Genomic DNA, 19,376 nt, shown 5'->3' on the forward strand with positions numbered 1-19,376 from the left:
AGAAACCAAACCAGGCTTCACTGAATCAGTGCTGTTAAAAGTTGATGTTTTAAAATTATTCCAGAACATAACATAATGTATTGTGCTACATTAGCTTAGTTAGCTGTATTCCTGCATTGTATAATATGTTTAGATGAAATAGTGAATTATGTGTGATGTAAAGACCTTATCTGTAAAGGGCTATAGAAATAACAAAAAAAAAAAAAGTGGATTCAACATTTCTTCTGTATAAGATGCAGTGTGAAAATGGCTTCAAAGCTCTAAATCTACATGGACAAAGGTGGTGTTAGGTAGCACTTTGGAAGAATGCTTGCCATCTAAGAATACTTGCCATCCATCAGAAGTGATCTGACCCACTAAAAGAATGGATTTTGCCCTGGCTTCTGAATTAAAATGTCTCTGATGGTAAGTGGGTTTTGCTAACTTAAAATAAGTATGTTAAAATAAAGACACAGTTTTAGAAGTACATTCTCTCATTAAAAAAAAAAAAAAAAGAAAAAAAGAAAAAGAAACCAAACAAAACCAAAACCCTATTTTTAAATGGGTGCAAGTAATAAATTAAAGCAGATATTGTCATATGTTTACAAATCTTCAAAACATGAGCAGGTGAACCTCTATCAACTGCAAAGCCATTTCAATTTCCATTTTTTCATGGTCCTTGTAACAGTTTGTCCTGACAGCTGACAATAGCTTCTTTGGGATTCTGTCTGTTTTTAAATTTATGGCCATTTGAAAAGGTGATAGCCACACTAGCATTGGAACAGATGGCATTGTGAGGGTCATGGACCCAAAGATTTAGCAGAGGGCTATGAAATGCTATGACACAAAGGCAGTCTGTGATGATGCTTTGCTATGGTAATTGAATGACTAGCCACAAGCTGGTAGGTTACAGTTAGCAGAAATAACTGGTTCTGATTTAAAGTATGAAATGCTGTCAGATCTATTAAAGTAATTGACACATCAAACTCAATTTCCTTTAAAATTGTGATATGATAGTATGAACAGCTGGTGATCTCTGGAAAATAAATGAGGTAGTTTTTGTTTGGCCATCCAAACTCACCTCATTTGCTGCAGAATCAAAGCCTAAGCTTCAAAATTTTAGGGATGTGTTATGAGTAGGTGTGGTCTTTCTGCAGTGTGGATCACATTTGAGTTCATATAAAATTTATATCTGAATATCTTTGTGAAGATAAATCCATGGATGTTTAACACAATAGCTGGTAGGAAATGTTTGTATCTCACCTCAGACTCAGCAGCTCATTTAAGTTCCAGAATTCCCACCTTCCCCACCAAACCCATGCTGTAGTTCTTATGCCATGAAAATCCCTTCCTTGAAAAGGGGAAGCTGCCACTCTGCATTTCAGCTCTTTACTCAGGGAGCATTAACTTCCCAGACTGCTTACTCTGATCAAATCCTAGCTTTGTGGGGGAGTGCCTTTTCTGTCATTCTTGTTCTTCCTGCCAATTCTGCTCCAGTGAACTAGAAAAGTGACTAAATGGACAAGGCTCTTACACTTGGGGAAGCAGGGCTCCAGTTTATTCCAGCTGCCTGTCAGCTGACAGTAGTAAACCAGAGGGGAGGACTGAGGAAGAAACTGCATTTGAAATTACATTTTCTCTGCAGATTCTAACCTTGTGCACTAATTTATTATACAGTCTGAAAAATGTATTTCAAGAGCCATAAACCAACCACGGATTCTGATCTAACACGCAGTGTCAATCAGAACAGTGATGGATATCCACTTACAAAAAGTCCATAACTGCAATATTTTGCCTCAGTGTTCAATGGGAATGTGATATTTATCATGTATGGCAAAGGTAAAATTAGCAGTGGAAATGAAAGTATGGAAATGATGGGAAGTACTTGCTGGTGGAAGAGTATAGAAGAGTTGACCAGAATTCTGGAAGACCTAGTTGATTAAATAACTGAGGCTTCACTGAATATTACTAGATTTGTTAACAGATTTTACAATAGTTCGTGCAGTACCTCTACTCAGTGAGAAGAGTTGCGGGACAAAGGCAAAGTTGATTAAAAATGAGATTTGGAGATCCTTCAGTGAAAGAAATAAAATAATTCTCAGAAATGCAAGAGCAAGATTGAGTATGGAAATGAGTGGGGAGGACAAAGAGCTGGAGTAGTACTTGATCAGAGCTGCATCTCAATTGTGCATAAGTTGCCTGGGCACAACATGAGACATCATCTTGTCCCAGTTATCAGCATCATCATCTTGTCAAGAGTGTAGTCTCACCTTTAGTTTTGTAAGCCTACAGATTCTCCTTCCCTTGTGGAATGGTGGTATTTGTGCTCCACTGTTGCTTTATGTACCCAGAACAGAGACTGCCATGCCCAGCGAAAGCAGCTGGGGATGGTCAGCAGGGCAGGTGAAGCCTCTGTGTGCACTAAGGAGAGGTTTCACTTTGGTTCCTCACAGGCTGGGGCTGTGATTCTCTTGTAATCCTGAGAAATGTGGCTGGATGGCAAACCCAGCATGTGGCTTGGTCAGTGCCAAGGTGGCTGCAAAGCAATACGGTGCTGGAAATCTCTGCAGCACTTTCTGGGAGGAGTAAGAAACTTAAATAATTATATATGATCCTTGTAAACATGAGAGGAATATGCATAATCCAAATAAGGCTAAGGGGCATTGGCACTGGAGCAAACTAAAAAAAACTAGCTAGGGAAAAATTTTGGAAGATGATGTAAAGAGGATTCCTAGCACTTACAGGCTAAACATTGTGGAGCAAGAAATCTTGTCATAAGGTTATCTGTAACAACAGGAGATAGAAATGAGTGACCTAAGAGTACTCTTCTGATCTGATGTTGATTAAATGGAAAATACCTTACTTTTGCAAGTTTTAGATAAAAAAATAACAATTAAAATAATCCACAAAAAAAAAAAATTAGTTGAGAGAAAATGTGATAGGCTTATATGGAACTTAATTATAAAACTTAGGTGATGCTTCAGTTATAGTAATATGTTTGCTTCCAGGTCAGTACTAGCAAAAGCTGCTTTGTTGAGGTACGTTGATGTTATTCTTAGCTCCTTAATAATATTTCCCCAAAATACTTCTGTTTGGGCTTCTCTCTTTAGTTGTCAGAAGCTTTTTTCTGTAGTTTTCAGTATGTTCAGCTTCTGCCAATTTTGTGCAGGGTAAGTCAGTAATAGGGAAGTGTTTGTTTTATTTTTCTGGAAGTGCTAGAAGCCCTTTCTTAGCCAATGGTTGGGCTCTGGCTCTTCTGACCTGTGCCTGATGGTGCACAGATGGGAGGGTGTGGGCCCTCCTTTCACACTGAAAATAGCTGTCCCTTAAAGAAGGATCTGCTGGCAGCTGTCCTGGCAGACTGGCAGGTTAACAGCTACCTACAGCTTCTGCCTTGCCTTTCAGAATCCGGGGGGAGAGGGGGTGCATTCCCTCTCCTGCCAGGAGGTTTTGCACACTGCCATGAGGATGGCCCTTCCAGAGAGTGCTGAGCCCGAGCAGCAGATGGCAGTTCACATCTGTTTATTGGGGATGCTATAAAAATATATATTTATTAATGCTGTATTAAAAATAACCTCTTTTCTTAGAGGTTACTGCAGTGCCAGTGCAGTAAGTACTGCTGTGGTGTCATAACACTTTTGAAACAGTGACATTAGTCATAGTTATAGCATATGTATGTACGTATTTTTACATGCAGAAGTCTCTTTGGCTAAGGGGAAAAGGAATAAAAAAATGAATTATGTGCTTTAATCTGTGAATCTGTTTTATTTTAGTAACGAAAAGATTGGTCATCTTTTATCTAATACTGTAGTTCTGATTTTGAATATTTAATACAGCATTTTTCAGAATATTTGAGAGAAATGCACATGCATAAATGCAAAAAGGTACTTCAGAAGAATATCATTCACTTCTGATTCCTTTTGCACAGTCTCAAAAGTTCATAAAAGTAAGTGCTAGTTTCTGTAGTACTGAGTGTGTACAAGCATGCATTGCAAGTGCTGGATTTCAATACAGTGGCAATCTAGCTAAAGATCTCCAAAGCTCGATTTGGACTCTGACAGTTCTATTAATTATAAATTTTACTCACAGAGCCTAGTACTGGATCCGCAACTCTGGTTTTTCTTTTGATACACAAACTATTCCCCTGACTTGAGATTGATTTCTTCATTAAAACATTTGATCAATTTTTCTAATTACCATTTCCAGAAGCCACATACAGTGCAGTGCATTCAATGTGGTTGCATAGAACTGTCACTAATGAAAAACAGATTCTTAAAAAGTCACTGCTTGCTGTTTCTAATTATTTGTTCCTTAATTCTATCTGTACTTGATTGATGGACAGAAAAATGTTCTAGACATTATATTAGTTTGCATGGAGCATCAGCTTTCAAAACAGAACCCTTCAGGTGTTCTAAACTGGAACCTAGCTTTAGGCAGTGGAGTAAGGACCCTGAATTCCTGGTATCCTCAGTTCTTGTGAAAAATCCAGCTTCTGCTGAAGTAATTGAATATTGACTCAGTGGGCTGACTTTGAGGTTCCTCACTTCAAAAAAACTTGGTCTATTTATCCTGTTTGGCACATGGATAATTTTTGGAGGAATTGGGTTTGGGTTTTTTTTTTTCCCTCTTTTGGATACTGACACTTCTATGTTACTCCTAGGTTTTGAATAACAGAAATACAGTTTCCTATACTTCTGACCCTTTCACTCAATACTGGAAAAATAATGGCATTAATGACAAACAGTGCTTTTGAGTCTCTGTATGGAGCACAGTGATCCAGTGGTAAACTTGGCCTTGCTTTGAACCCAGGCAGTGTTGAAATACAGCTAGAGATTAGGCTGATAAAGTGGCAGGATTTCTGTAGGGAGTGCACTGTGATGTGTTGATATCTATGAGCTGTCTACATAGGGGAAGAGGTGAGGGTATGAATCACAAAAGACAAGAACATACCAAATTACAGAAATGACTATAGGTCCATTTCATAAACAGCACTGTGTGAAGCTGTGATTTCCTGCACCCATTTTCATCACAGGTACATGTATTTTATACTTCTGGGAAATCCTGATTTCTGGTTTGTGGGAAAGGTGAGAAGACAATGATGTAGCTTCAGTGCAGGGAGGGAGGTGAAGCGATACAGGGGAAGGGAAGATGCAGTGGTGCCAAGCTTCCAGATAAGGGAGGTGATCCAGGGACCTACGTACACTTCAGTGTCACCTCATGGTGTCACACCTGGGACAGAATGTGAAACATTTGCACCAGATGACAAATACTCCAAGTTTAGGACTGGCCATAATCTGAGGGCTAAGGCCATGCTTAATTATTCCCTAATGCCAGTGGTGATACAGTACTTGCCACAGCTGCAGCCATCTGACTTCTGAAGGGAGAACCATTGTGGGGTTATTATGGTGGTAGCCACAGTGTATAAAATAAGGCCCTCAATGTAATTTTCAGATGGAGATAAAAAGTTAAATAAGTTCTGGAGTCACTAGCTGCTTCATTTTGTCATCAGGTGTTTTGTTGTTTCCAGTGTGCTTGCTATAGTCAAATTCCTTCTTGCAATGTAGCCTGGTAGTCATGCTATTTTTTAAAAGCTGATAGGACGTTCACATAAGGTGCAAATCAAAATTACAGCAGATTATTGCAAGACTATGTTGTCTTAATAGGAAAATAAGTCCCCCAAGGGCTTCCATCTAACTGGAATGCTACAATCAGCACTTTTTAAAAACAACCTTCAATTTTGAACCTTTCTGCATTCTGGGCTGTGAGCAGTAGGGAACTAAAAGGCAAGCACATCCTTGTGGGAAGGGTCAGTCACTTCCAAGGGAGTTATAAGTACAGAGATGCACTCCCGACCACATGGGTTCGTTATTTCATGCTGGTGATGTGCAGTTCAGTGAGTAACAAAGCCAAAGTTGTTGTTTTAAAAATCTGTTGCCAAGCAGTAGGTTTTCTCCTAGCAACAAGTGTTTTGCAGCAGGGGAAGCAATTGGATACCTTAGAGGGTAGGTTAGCACTGGGGGAAGGGCAGAGAAATAACAAACTGGGGCTCCAGCGGGGCCACAGAGCGCACAGAGGGTGGGCTGGGCATGGAGGAAGGCGAGCGAGGGGCGAGGCAGAGAGGGACGTGGCACAGGTGATGAGCTGGGATAGACTGAACAAAAGGGTTGGCTCAAGGCACAGGCTCGTATTTGTTCATCAGCTGCTTTGTTTGGTTTAGTGAGTGATGAAATGTAGTATTATTAGCTGGTTGTTTTCATTAAAAAAAAAAAAAATCCATACTGAGGTTCTAGGAAGTTTTATCTAGACAATATTTGAAGAAATGTGCTTTTTATTTTTTAAAAAAGAAAATAAGATAAGTAGTTTTAGAGAAAATAAGATAAGTACTTTTTATTCTGCATTTTGGTAAACAAATGATAGGCAAGTTGCAGTCTTTTCTGATTTAAAAATAATATGTATTCATTATCACTTTTACTTGTAAGGTGAATGTAGTGTAGCCAATCCGGTTGGTTTTAAACCTTATAATGTAGTCACCCTTCAAAATCTCTGCATTAAAATGCAACCTGTGTCTGCAGATACAGAACTATGTTTATTCATCATTTTTCTGATGGAATGGTTTATTTCTAACTGATGTACTGTGTCACAATCTTTTCTCACTTGCAGAAAATAATTATGCACAATGACTCAACATGCATGTGCCTTTGAAAGGAGTTTATAAATGATTTCTTATGCAAAGTCATACTTTGACTAGATGGACATGTTTCAGCACAAAGTCATCAGCTAAAATGAAAATAGGAGAGCACAGTATATAAATAATGTTCTGTTTCACTCTATGTAAGTGTAAAATATTGATTGTAGACTACATTTAAAATGCATATTTTTATCACAGAGGTTGGAAAGCATCAGCTGTAGAATTTTATTTTTTTTTCCATATATCATGGCAAATTCTTCTCATTTTGCCTCACTAACACTTCTGTTTCATTATTATAGCATAATACTGTCAAGTCTCTGGTAAACCTTCAAGTTTGATAGATTTGTTTAAAAATAGCAACCACCTTAACACTTGCAAAATAGGCTGAAAAAGCAGCATGTAACAAGGGGCAGTTTTTTGATGCTAAAATTACACTGCATATGGATTTGCAATGCATACATTGCACATCGAGTTTTGTAGCTGTTTATGGTCATAATCCCTGATTTTTAAGTTTTTAGATAGGATGGGGATGTTTCTAGTGTGTCCTTCTGCTATCACAGCTTAAAGTTGATTATTTCTTAGGCTGGGACCCACTTTGAAACAGAAAGATAGTGAACTGGGAAAATTATTGTGAAGTTGGATATAGTGAATTCTTTAAATCTTTTGTAGCTTTTAAAAAACATTATTTTCCACATCTGAATAACTCTGTCTGCTTATACATTATCAGCTGTTAAGTTATTGGGCTTCAGCAGATCATCAGCAAAACAGGCCACTGTTCTTCTGTCTCCCTGCTCTTATCATTAAAAGCAAAATCAGTCCGTTTTTTATTTTCCTGTGCTTATAATGTTTTCTTGTAGCTGTTGTTTCTACAAGACAAACTTTTAGCTCTGAGGGCTATTTTTTAGCTAAATAAGACTTGTATCATACAAGTATAGGAAGCTTTTTAGCAAACAAGTCATGTAACAGACCTGCCAGGAATAAATTAATATGAATATCATATCTGGTGCTACTCAAATCTCTATAGTTTAGACTTCTGTAGGTCAACAGACTATGTTTCTTAAACATGGTGAGAATCTCTGGCACTTTCTTTTGTGTTAAATCAGCCACATTTCTTGTTCTTATTCTGTCCATTTCTCCCATTTCCCAGGTTCCTTCTCTGCAGAGAGAGTTCAGCACCCTCCCCAAAAAAGGCAAGAGTGCAAAGAGACTCATAGTCACAGTCCCCTTTTTCTCACTTTTCTCAAAAGCAATGAAATTTATTTAACATCTCCCACTTCTAGTCTATATTTTTCTCAGAGAAAATGAAAAGATTTCTCTTGATATCAAGTGAATAAAGGTAAAAATCTTAAGTGGTGCTTCTCTTGAGGCTGAGTGGAGGCATAGTGGAGAAGTAGTCAGAACAGTTAAACCTTAAGGAAATCTCCTGCTCTCTTGAGACAAAATTTTTTGTTACACTGAAGAAACCACAGTGATCTTTGTATCTTTGTTACCTTTCTACCCTTTATTTTCCAGTTAATGCAAATATAGTTTAGCACTTTACGATAAAGCTCTGTGTTGATGAGATGTATGATGGGCAATAACTATGACTGTAATTTTTTCAAAGTTAGTTCCACAGGAAAAAAAAATAATGTTAGCTTCTCATTTGCCTAGAAGCAAGTAAAAAAGTGACCTTACTAGACTACTGTAAATGTCTGGTGTAAATAATTTTTAAATAGCTGTTTTTCAAAATGAAAAATTAATTCTTTACAGAATTTTAGTCCTATGTTTATTTGTCTAGATATGTGTTTTGCATTGACTGTTTGGTTAATCATTATGACAGGTTAATTTGGAAAGCGAGAAAGCCCTTCTGCAGAAAAAAGATACCTTTGCAGGCTTATTTAAGCAATTAAGCTTTATACAATTGCTTATTACAGGATGTTGTCAGGTTCTGAGTCATGATATTTTATTGATAAATAATAGTGCATTTTCTAACTGGAAATCTTATTTCAAGACTGTAGTGCTCCATTTGAAAATCCAAATTCATGTGAATGTTTTCCTTTTAAAAGATGCTTACATTTGTCTAATGAGCAAATTGGCCTTGTTTGCCTGAGCATTGTAAAAATAGTCCTTGGAGAGATGTTTGGGTGGAATAAGCAAAGAATAGCAGTTTTGTATGTGAGGCAATGTAAAATGAAGCGTAAAGGGAATGACTGAGGGAGGAAACATATGTAAAATCATTGCCCAACAAGCAGGAGACTTTGTGACTCCAGACTGGGTGAGGAAAGATTTGGCAAGATCTTGAAAATAACCTGTGGCAAAAGTTGGAAGCCCTTTCTTCCCCATTTTGATTAATTCCTAGAGGGTTTTGTTCTGTTAGGATGTGAAGTTTGCATAGAACCTTTCTGTGGTGACAACAGTACACAGTGTTACACAGTGTTGCTCTTTTAGAAAACCCCTTTGGAGAGCCCCAGGAGGCTCTCAGAATTGCAAAATCCCTTTTATTCCCAGCTCTGGCTGGGCACTGTAAAGGGCTGTTGACCTTTCCTTGAGCATCTCAACTCCACAGATCTTTGAGTACTGCTGATTATTCAAAGTGACTGGTATAAATATCAGCGGACTGGAGTCATGAGGCACTGGCTTCATTGGTTGTGATGATGGCATAAAAAAGTCTCTTTGTTTCTTCAGAGATTCTCTTCACTTTCTGCCTGTGCCATTTCTCATTAGAGTTCTCTCTTGGAGTTTTTTGAGTTACAAAATCCACCCCTACAATGTAAAACTGGCTAAAAGAAAAACAAGGTTTGCCTAGAGAATTTACAACATACAGACATCCTAACCAGAGAGAAAGTGAAAGCCTTAACTCACTGAGGGGAGATCAGTGCATTAAAAAAATCAATCTTGAAGGAGCAACCAAATTCTCAGCAAACCAAACATGGAGTAAAGTAATAAGCACAATTGTACTGAGCTGCAAAATTAAGAGGTCTGCTCACATTAGAGGTTTTTTAGCTGTGTTAGAAGTAGATGTCATACATTTATTGTTCTTTCATGTGAAAGAGAGGCAAAAGCAGAAAAGATTCTGCTTTCTGCTGCAGATGCTAACAGTTGTCTTAACACCTCTGTCAAGTACTGCAACATTCTAAAATGTACAAAGAACAAAGAGGTTGCTTTAGGAACTTACTGGTTTTATTGTATTTTGTCAAATGGATCTTCTTATTTACACAAATTATGATATAGCACTTTTTCTAATTGATTCAGGTTCCAGAATCCCTCTTATATTTTATCTTTTTAAAGATTTATTGAGAGGATATACAGAAAAGGCATTCTGCTTAGGTTTTAAGGTAGCATGCCAAGTCTTAAGGCATGAACCATATGTCACTTAGGTACCCCTCTGTGTTTCTGCAGACCTGATGTGTTTTTCAGGCCCATCTCCAGCCATAAAGCAAAAGACTTAACATTATTGTGCAAATAAATGTTGTCTGTACATCTACTGCTAAATAGGTGAAGGCCAGAACTGGTAGCTTTGAGATTTTGTTTCCAGTTAGAAAGCAGAAGAATATACACAGTGAAGGACTGGGATGATTTGTACTGATTTCTGGAAAGTCTTAGAGGAGTTTTGGTTTGGGAAGGGGGTTAGTTGGGTGGGTTTTGTTGTTGTTGGTTTTAGTGGTGTAGGTTTTTTCCTGAAGTGTTAATGCAGAAAGCAAGTGTGTGCTGACAGCTGGTAAACTGAAGTTAGTTTTCTTGGATGAGTGTTGGTGTGAGGTCACCAAAGGATATTGCTGTGTGATAGACATGTCTGCTCCTTCTGGTGTGGTGTGTAATGCTTAATAGAGCAAATCAGGCAAGGACTGCAAACAATTTGAAATGCTCTGTGCCTCAGAATTTTAATGAAGTCATCCAGGAAGGGGATTTACAAACTGGACACTTACAATGTGTGACATCTGACCATCATTCTGAGAGAGTTCATGAATCAGAGGGTATTTTGTGTTCTTTCTCTAGATCACTTATTTGAGTTCAGCCTACAGCTACAGCGATCAACTGTCACTATCCTTTTAATGCTCTGCATGAAACAAGTCTAAGTTTCTATTGGTTCTTCGGAAGCAAAGCTTGTTTTTCCAGGGTTACTACCTGAGGCAGGAGACTTCATACCATCCCAGGCTGAGACACCAGTGAAAGACTGACTTTCAGGAGGCACTCCCTCAAGAAAGCTGTGTCCCCAACACATGAGGGGACAGGATGCAACCTCATTGCACATGCAAGAGGGGTTCCTTCACTACTGCTAAATGCTAATTTCAACACTAATGCTTGTATTCTTAGGAAAGTATAAAAGCAGACAAAGCAGCCAGTGGTTGCTCTAGTTCTATCACCTGGAAAATCTCAGCTATCCTTTTTGCCATACAGAATAGGGCAGATGTGATGTAATATGTGTCACTTACTATGAACAGGCTTATATCTGCAAAATTTGGTTTTTCTTTGGTCTTGAAAAGTACAACTTGTATCCTTAGCAAGCAGGCAAAATGGTCTGGCATATTTAAGAAAAAAAGTATTAGCAATATTCAAATAATGCACATGTTTAATCAGTATAAAATTAATTAATCTGTACCCCAAAAAAAGAAAGCCTTATGAAAATAGAGACTCTTAATCTTAATAAAATTTAACTGTTATTATTTTTCAAAGTTATGCATTGGAGCAACATCAGTTCTGTGTATTCCATCTCCTTGCTTCATTTTTTTGTAGTTTCACATCTGATACCTACCAGTCACTGACAATCACTTCACTGCAGGGGAAAAAAACACTGACCCTGAGAGTTACCCAGTTTTTATATTGGAAGTACTATTCACTTGCTCTGAAAATGCTGACTCAATTGACAGCTCAGAAAAAGTCCAAACCCAGAAAAGCCCTCTAGCATCTTTATGTGAGAACACCTGCAGGCTGATAGAAATTATCCTGCATTGCATTTATTTGTTCACTTGCCAATACTGTGCAGCACTCTTTATGTTGTTCTACAGAGCAGGGTGTGCTCAGTTGTTCTGTAGGATGGAGTTTAAAGTCTACTCAAGCTGAAAGTCAGCCAGGTGGGCACAATTCCGGAAATGTATGGTGGATAATTCAGGGGCTATATAGAATGTCAGTACTTTCTAATCAGTGGTGCTTAGGTTAATAAGGATTTGAGGGACAGATGTACAGAGACATAAAAGAAACTGTGGTCCAAGGAGTGGTGGCTGGGAGGGCAGAAGGCACAAGGCCTCTGTAAGCATGTAACTGGGACACCTCTCTGCAAAACAAAGATTTGTGGTCCATATGTGTTTTGCAATACAGAATCACAATGTAAAGTTAGGATTATTATAATCCCAAAATAAAGCTGTTTTACTGGTTCATTCCATGACTTTTCTGGCCCAGTAACATAGCTGAATGTGATGGATGGAGATTTCCATGGCCTCATTCAGCCCATATCCTAGTGGGTTTGGACATGCTCTGGATCGTGTAGTGTTGAACTGGATCCCATCTCGCAGAGGAAGATAGAGGACGTGTAACAAGTATGCTCATGAGGAAGTTCTGTGCTTGCTGGTCCTTTGTGCATTACTGGGGCAGTATCAGTCCCTGCTCCTGTTCCACTGATTAAGTCAAGGACCATGGTGTTGCCCATTGAGCTGAACTCAGTCTTGTTACAGCTGTCTCCAAGTGCTACTGGTGCTGTGTGTGGTCTCAGGTGTTACAGGGCATGAGCTGGGTGCTGAGATGCACATGGAGGGTGTGAAAACTTCAGGGCACACACCTGAGGACTTCAGATAACAGGAGCTTGCTCAAAAGCCCTGGTACTTCCTACTTCTTGGCATATAGGTGGAGTTTTTGTTATTTAGTCTTGTTTCCTGTCCAAAGTCACTTGACTTTGTTGGTGTGAAGTAGCTTGCTCCAGTCCTGAATCAGGTATTTTATTTCTTAAACTTAAAAAATAAATTAAAATTATTGAGTCCAAGAGTTGCCTACCCTTATTTCATTGCAGTGACCTTGTTTGAGCTTCAGGAAAGCCCTACTGGCTGTTCTCAGCCATTTTCCCTTTGTTTTCTTGCAGGCTCTGATTCTTCAGCAGCTTGGGCGCTATAGCTTGGCAGAGAAGATCCTCAGAGATGCTGTCCAGGTGAACTCCACAGCCCACGAGGTCTGGAACAGCCTGGGGGAGGTGCTGCAGGCTCAAGGCAATGATGATGCCGCGGCCGAATGCTTCCTGACGGCCCTGGAGCTTGAAGCCAGCAGTCCCGTGGTCCCTTTTACCATCATCCCCAGGGTCCTGTGAGAGGACATCTCCATCACCCGCTTTTTGGTCTTGACTTCTGGGTGAGCACACCCACTGTGTGAGACTGCCTAGTAACTGGTTAGTTTGAGAAACTTCAGAGCTACAGGTTACAACTCCACTCTTTTGTGGGAAAGTGGCCAGAGCTGGGAGGTGCCACCATATGTTAATGTCAGGCTGAGAGGACAGAGTGGTGAGCCACAGCCAAATCACTCATATTGCCTGCAGTTTTGCCCTGGTAGTTTAAAACATCGTAATATTGTTCATGGATGATGTGCCATATTTTGTTAGTGAAACTTGAGTGTTACATAAAATTATAATGGAATCAACTACTAATTGTAGAATAAGTTAAGATTCAGTGGCAGTGCAGACTATTTTTAACAAGGCTGTTAATAAAACTGTTCTCTTCCTGCCTCTCAACCTCTTTTGGCCCGAAGTCAAAATGTGAATTTTCTGTTTCCATCTCTATTTTAGTCCAGGCCAGAAAATCAGTTGAGTTCTTGTTTTTAGTTGTTAATAACTGTGATGTGTGGCTAACTGTTATCTAGAGCAAAGGCTGAGTACAAGAATATTTATATTTTACCAATGTATGCCTGTTACAAAAAATATATTAGTTATTTAAGTTTAACTTTTTTATGTGAATTCAGAGTTTATTTATCAATGGAAATATGTAAAAAGAAGCCTCAAATGGAATATTTACCGACATTCCTTATACATGAACCCAGACTTGGCTAAATGGGAAGATTATGTTAATAATAAAATGATTTTTAAATGGAACCTTTCCTGTGTCCTGGTTAAGAATCTGGGGGAAGTAGATGGCTTGTGAACACATTTTTATGAGGTGGCTGGCTGGCCGTGAAGATGAACAACACCAAAATTATCTATTCTGAGGCAGTCTAGGGAAAAGAAATTGCTATACTCTTTGCCAAGGGTACTCTTATCTTAGATTTCAGGTTTCCTTAAATCTTCACAACTCCTTTTTTTATTCCTTCCACTCCAACTCTTGATAAAGCCAGATTACACTGCCTCTACATAATACATGGACATTTACATACACCTTGGTAGTGCGTGGGAAAAGCATGTTAAATATTTATACAATATTCTTTGGGGTTTTTTTACTGTCTTCATAGTTCTTTCTCAACATCTCCTGCCCTTTGTGTCCCTTGAAAGAAAAGTTGGCTGGTTTAGTAGACAGATGTTTGACAGAGATTCTCTGGGATGTGTGGAGAGTCATTGTTGCAGTGACTGTTCAGGTGCGTGAGCTGGGGTAGTAGTGTCTGCTCATTTACAGCGTTGGGCACATTGGAATCTGGGAAGAACTCCATGTTCCCCATTAGACTGGGTGCTCCTTTATACTTGGCTGGTTGTCATAAGAAGTGGTTTTAAAGTGCTTAGCACAGGATAGCAGATGATTCAGGAAAATAACAGCAAATGTTGTTCTTTGTCCCTCACCAGAGCTTATGCACTTCAAACACATGGAGGATCCTCACTGTGGCAGTGTGGGTTCCCAGTGAGCATCTTCAAATGGCAGAAGACTTAAACCTGGGGAGCTCTTCAGTTTTCCCCTTGGCATTTCAAATGCCTGTTAGGCTGAGGCTACTTTGAAATTGTATCTGCTTGGTATTTGGACCATATGTTCTCTGTAAAATGGATCAAAACCCTGTAATAGGTAGTGTTTTCAAATCTATTTTAAAGGCAGTAGAAATTGTGTCATCTTGCTCACTGCAAAAAACATCAGTTTTGTTTTCCCATGTAAAGTCCCTGTTTGGCATTTTTTCTTCCTATTGCCCTTGGCTTCCTTTTTCTCTTTTCTATTTGCCAACTGTAATCTTTCCTAGTCCCAGTTCATAATTTGTGTTCTGGCACTTCTGTCTTTTGGCACCCATTACATGATACCAAAAAATAGTGCAAAACCTTTATTTGTTTAATTCTGTTCTTCCTGAACGCTTTTCCTGTCCCAGTTCCATTAGTTAACTGTGCTACCTTTTACAGGAGTGCTCCTTCACAGTATTGACTTATCTTTTACTATAATATCAAAGCTTTTCTATCAAGGTAATTTGCACCTAGATCTGAGGCAGGTGGTCTCTTTCAACAGAGCTTCAGACAAAAGTAGAGAATAGGAGAATTCTGTAACAGAATTCAGTTTCAATTCTTCTCATTCCATGTCAAGTCCAGGCCTCTTTTGATAAATTCCCAATGTAGAAAGGTTGGCAATCTAATTGTGTCATGTCTTTTATTAGTAGAGAAGTTGTCACTGGTGTTGTGCATATCAGGTGAACCTGACTATCTGTTTCCTTTTTCTTGCACTGGAATCAGTTTCACTGTAAATCCACAAGCTTCTACCTCTTGGGAATAGCCTCAGCTACCTATTTTTAAAAATGGATTATCTCTGTAAGGCTGTACATTTAGGAATTTTCAGGCAGAAGTGGAAATCCTTGCAGCATATGAATTAAACAGCACTGCTTGTTTAAACACAGTTTTCAAGTTAAAACAACAAGTTCCTAGGTTTTACGGCTGCATTCTTTTTTTAAAATCTAGTAAGAAGGCCAAGATATTTTTATATCTGTTTTAGCTGCAATACAGAGAGATCTGCCTTTTGCAATCTGATCTCAGACCACCATAACTTTTCACTGGAGTGAAGGAAACAATGCCCATGTGCACAGCCAGTCCTGGGGAAGTGTTCCCTTGGTGCCTGTGGGTTGGTGTCATCCTCATGAGGGCTGCTCCTGGACTTTGTGGCTGGCAAAATCTCCATGTGGGCACACAATCTGTGTGTGCTCTTGCTCCCCTCAGCCTGTGGCAGGAATAAGACCATTGAAATGGTCAGTGAGGTAAGTCAGGGGCTGAAAACCATGCCTACACCTTGCTCCTTTGTCTCAAGGTTTTACTAACGTTTGGGTGGGAGCCAAGTCAAATAAAATGGTTATTAAAGTGCATTGTCGAGCACTTGTATTGATGTAGGGACAAGTTGTGCAAGCCTGAGATCTTCAACCTTTCAGGGATTACATACACTTCTCTGAAATTCCAATCTTAAAGATGGGAATAGTGGGTTTCAGAGGAGACTCCCCTTATTCTGCAGTGTGCTTGTGCTACTCAAAATGTCTTAACATTTGGTTTACTAAGCGTGTGCTAAAGTGTAGCAGCAGTCTGTTGCACGCAATAAAAGTCTGACTCTGCAGTGTCTGCAATAAGAAAATTTATCATTCAAGTAGTTGGTAAAAGTTTATCTCGAATTTTGGTGTAGATAACCATTTTTACTTCACAATTTATTTCATTTATACTTTTGCTTTCATGATTGATAGAGAATCACAGGAACAAGAGAAGCAATCCAAGCAGAACTAATCCAACTGTATCTTGGAAAACTTTAGTTGTTAATTATATGCATTTTAAACATCAAAGCTATTTTTTAAATTGCTTTAATTTTCTTTGAAAAGCTGTTTTATCCTGAGTAGACTGTACTACTGTGAAATGATAGCAGAAACTTGGTATATTAGAGTTCCAGGTTTACCTTGCTAATTCTTTGTTTGTTCAGTTGTGAGTTGTAACAATATTTTTCTCACAATCATACTTTCTCTCCTCTAGCATCAAGTTAAAAAGCTTATATGCTAAAATATACTTTGAACAAGTACACTTCACCAGTATTTAATCTATGTAACCTCATCACTTACAAACTACCTTTTTCTGATCTCACTGATGGTCTGTGCTGGACTGTGTTACACTTCCACATGCATCCACATTATCACAAAGACTGTCTGGTGAGGATTCTGCTCATGGACAACAGGAAAGATGAAGAGTGTTCAGCTTTTGTCCTGTGTGGCTGTCATTTCTGATTGTGTGAAATTTGAAGGGAGTTTCAGACTTGCCAAGCCAGTAGGCAGGCTCAAAGAAATGGGACAGTGAAGTTCAGCCTAAGGAAAATCAGAATGCTGTTTTGGGAAGAGGAATGTGTGTGGGGTGAGTGTTGGTCAGATATTGCTCTTCCCCATTGCAGGGATGCATGGTACTGATATGCTGGTTTGTCACCACCTTGGTCACCTGGCCTTGCCAGTTCTCAATTTAAAGCACCATTTTAGCCCAGGTGTATTGTCCCTCCAGTTACTATTTGAAAGAGAAAAAACTGTACCTGATGATTTCTAAGTCATTTGAAAAGATGTAACTGGTCTGTCTGGCTCCTGTTCTGAGCCTTGTCATGGGACAGACAAGCACCAGGTGCCACCGCCCTGGCACCGCTTTGGACATTCCCGGAGTGCCACAGCTGCCAGATGTGATCTTTTGGATGTGTCCCCAAAGCACTGCAGGAGCAAACAGCAAAGCTCCTGAAGGCAGGAGGGAGAGCACTTTGGCCTTTCTAAATATGCCTTAGAAAACTTCCTTGGAGGTACTGAGTGTAAAAACCTATTTTAGACATTAAGGGGTTGATGAAATGTGTCATTGCTGTGCTGAATTCTTTTCCTTTGTGTCCTTACATGAGGCAGGGATCTCTGTGGGAGAGATGACCCTTGTCTGCTTCATCCAGGTATAAAACTGTACAACCTGTTCCCCCTGTCCTCACTGAGAGTAGCATGACTGGCTCTTGGCTCCTTCTCTGCCTCTAGAATTGCCTCCCCAAGGATGTGACACTCTTCAGTATGAAATTACGGAAGGCTTGAAAAAATAGACAATTAAATAAGGAAATTTCGTGGTTATTACCACAGTGATGTGGCTTTAAAAACATGCAGGATTTACCTGTTTGTTTCTATAGCTGAGCCCCCTCCTCTGTGAGGACAGTAAAGCTGGAAGTCCCTCTGGTAGGTACAGCTTAGGAGTAAGCATCTGATCAGCATGTGAGCCCCTGGGTTGGCTCCCAAAGAGAAAAGTGGACCTGCTTACCAATTTTTAAGTGGATGCTTTTTCTACACACATGCATGGATATGCTCACCATTACAGAGAGCCATGCCTCAGGTGCATCTTGTATCTATGGCAGAGTTTTGGGAGGAAGTTCACTTTAGCTCCTGTAGTAGAAGTTCACTTTAGCTGCTGTAAAGCTCTCTTCTCTATAAACAGGCTTTGGGTTTTTTTGACAGATAGTTGGTTGTGCCAGAAAAGGAAACTGTGACCCCAATTTTCACTTCAAGTGCATGTCAGAAGTATATCAAAAGACAAGCCTGAGACATTATTATTAGTGCAGTCTTTCCTAAGATTGTTGTTTTCCAAACAGCACCGACTACTAATGTAGGACTGGAGGGGGCAACAGAGGCCATAAAACATTCCAAGTTGCTTTCCTTTTGACTGTCTTGCAAAAATAGCTCTTTATTGGAAGTAAAATAGCAATCTTCTGACTGAAAAAAAATTTTTTTGAGGGTCCCTTCAAAAATGGGTTTTTGCCTTTCTTCTTTTTAATACTGCAATCTTTTAGGATAACTAGCTCCTGTGAGCTGGAATGAGAACCCTGCAACCTTCAGGGCAGGTTCTGTGGCCAAAGGACCCAGCAAGTGCCTTCATTGACACAGGACCTACAAGCTCTTAGACTAAAATCACTTCTTCCCAGATGTGTCCTTCAGGACTAAGTCCCACTTGATGATCCCATTGCCCCAGTGCTGCAGGGGTTGCCCATGCTGGTGGCCAGCCTGCAGGAAGCCCCGTTTCCAGGACAGGTTCTCCTGGCCACTGCCCTGCCTCACCTCTCAGGGGTGCATGGGCTGGCAGCACCACGTGGAGCAGGAAATCACATGCACTGCTTTGGAAGCAGTTGTTTCATGGTGTGTGCTGGGTCAGCCAACTCAGCCAAAAAGTAAAAGAAGTAGGCACAAGCTCCTCTGGCTTGAAAAGCCCCCAGGAGGGCCCACCAGCAGATGCAAACGAACCTTTATACAGCTTCCATCTTGTGCTCATCAGAGAACTCTAGGCATGTTCTTTGTTGCTTGTTTTAGGTTAGAGGTTTCATGTGGAGGATCATGCACTGCAAGGCTGAGCTTCAGCAACAGAAAGGGTTGATCAAAATATTTTTTGGATGCCAGGTTATGGCGGCATCCAAACTCATGCACACATATGGTGGCAACTCATCTCATGCCTGACCCAAACCAAGCAGCTGCTGTTGAACAGGAACATTGTCCTTGTGTTTGCTTTGCTCCTGTTATGTCTGGTTAGTGTGAGGCTACAGGGCAAGCCAGACCAGCCCACCGTGCTCATGGCCTTTACTTTTTGGGTTGTTTTCTCACTGCAGAGGAGGCAGTGGAAGTGGGGAGGTGATGTGAGCCCATTTCAGAAACAGAGAGCAATTAGGTGGGTTGGATTATGCTTACTGAGAACCTGCACTCTTGTTTCCCTCAATGTTTTCATCAAAACAAAGGCTGAAGTAGGGTGGCAGTTCCCAGCTGGGTCTCACCCACATGGAAAGTAGTTTTCTCATCCTGGCCACAGAGCACCACACTTGCCCTAAGAAACACAATAGGAAAGAGCATG

The 19,376-nt window shown here is 39.9% G+C and overlaps 1 protein-coding gene across 3 annotated transcripts in view; it reads left to right on the top strand.

Moving 5' to 3' along the window:
- The window catches only part of TTC7B (tetratricopeptide repeat domain 7B), a 119,983-nt gene extending 106,271 nt beyond the window's left edge, over window positions 1–13,712 (top strand). For all 3 annotated transcript variants that reach the window (XM_077783987.1, XM_021531932.2, XM_021531933.2), the window contains one exon: window positions 12,717–13,712. In XM_077783987.1, the coding sequence (XP_077640113.1) occupies window positions 12,717–12,938 (222 nt within the window). In that variant the 3' untranslated portion in view covers window positions 12,939–13,712. The remainder of the gene's footprint in view (window positions 1–12,716) is intronic.
- Window positions 13,713–19,376: the final 5,664 nt, after the last annotated feature.

This window comes from Lonchura striata, chromosome 6, assembly GCF_046129695.1.
Source record: "Lonchura striata isolate bLonStr1 chromosome 6, bLonStr1.mat, whole genome shotgun sequence".
NCBI lineage: Eukaryota > Metazoa > Chordata > Aves > Passeriformes > Estrildidae > Lonchura > Lonchura striata.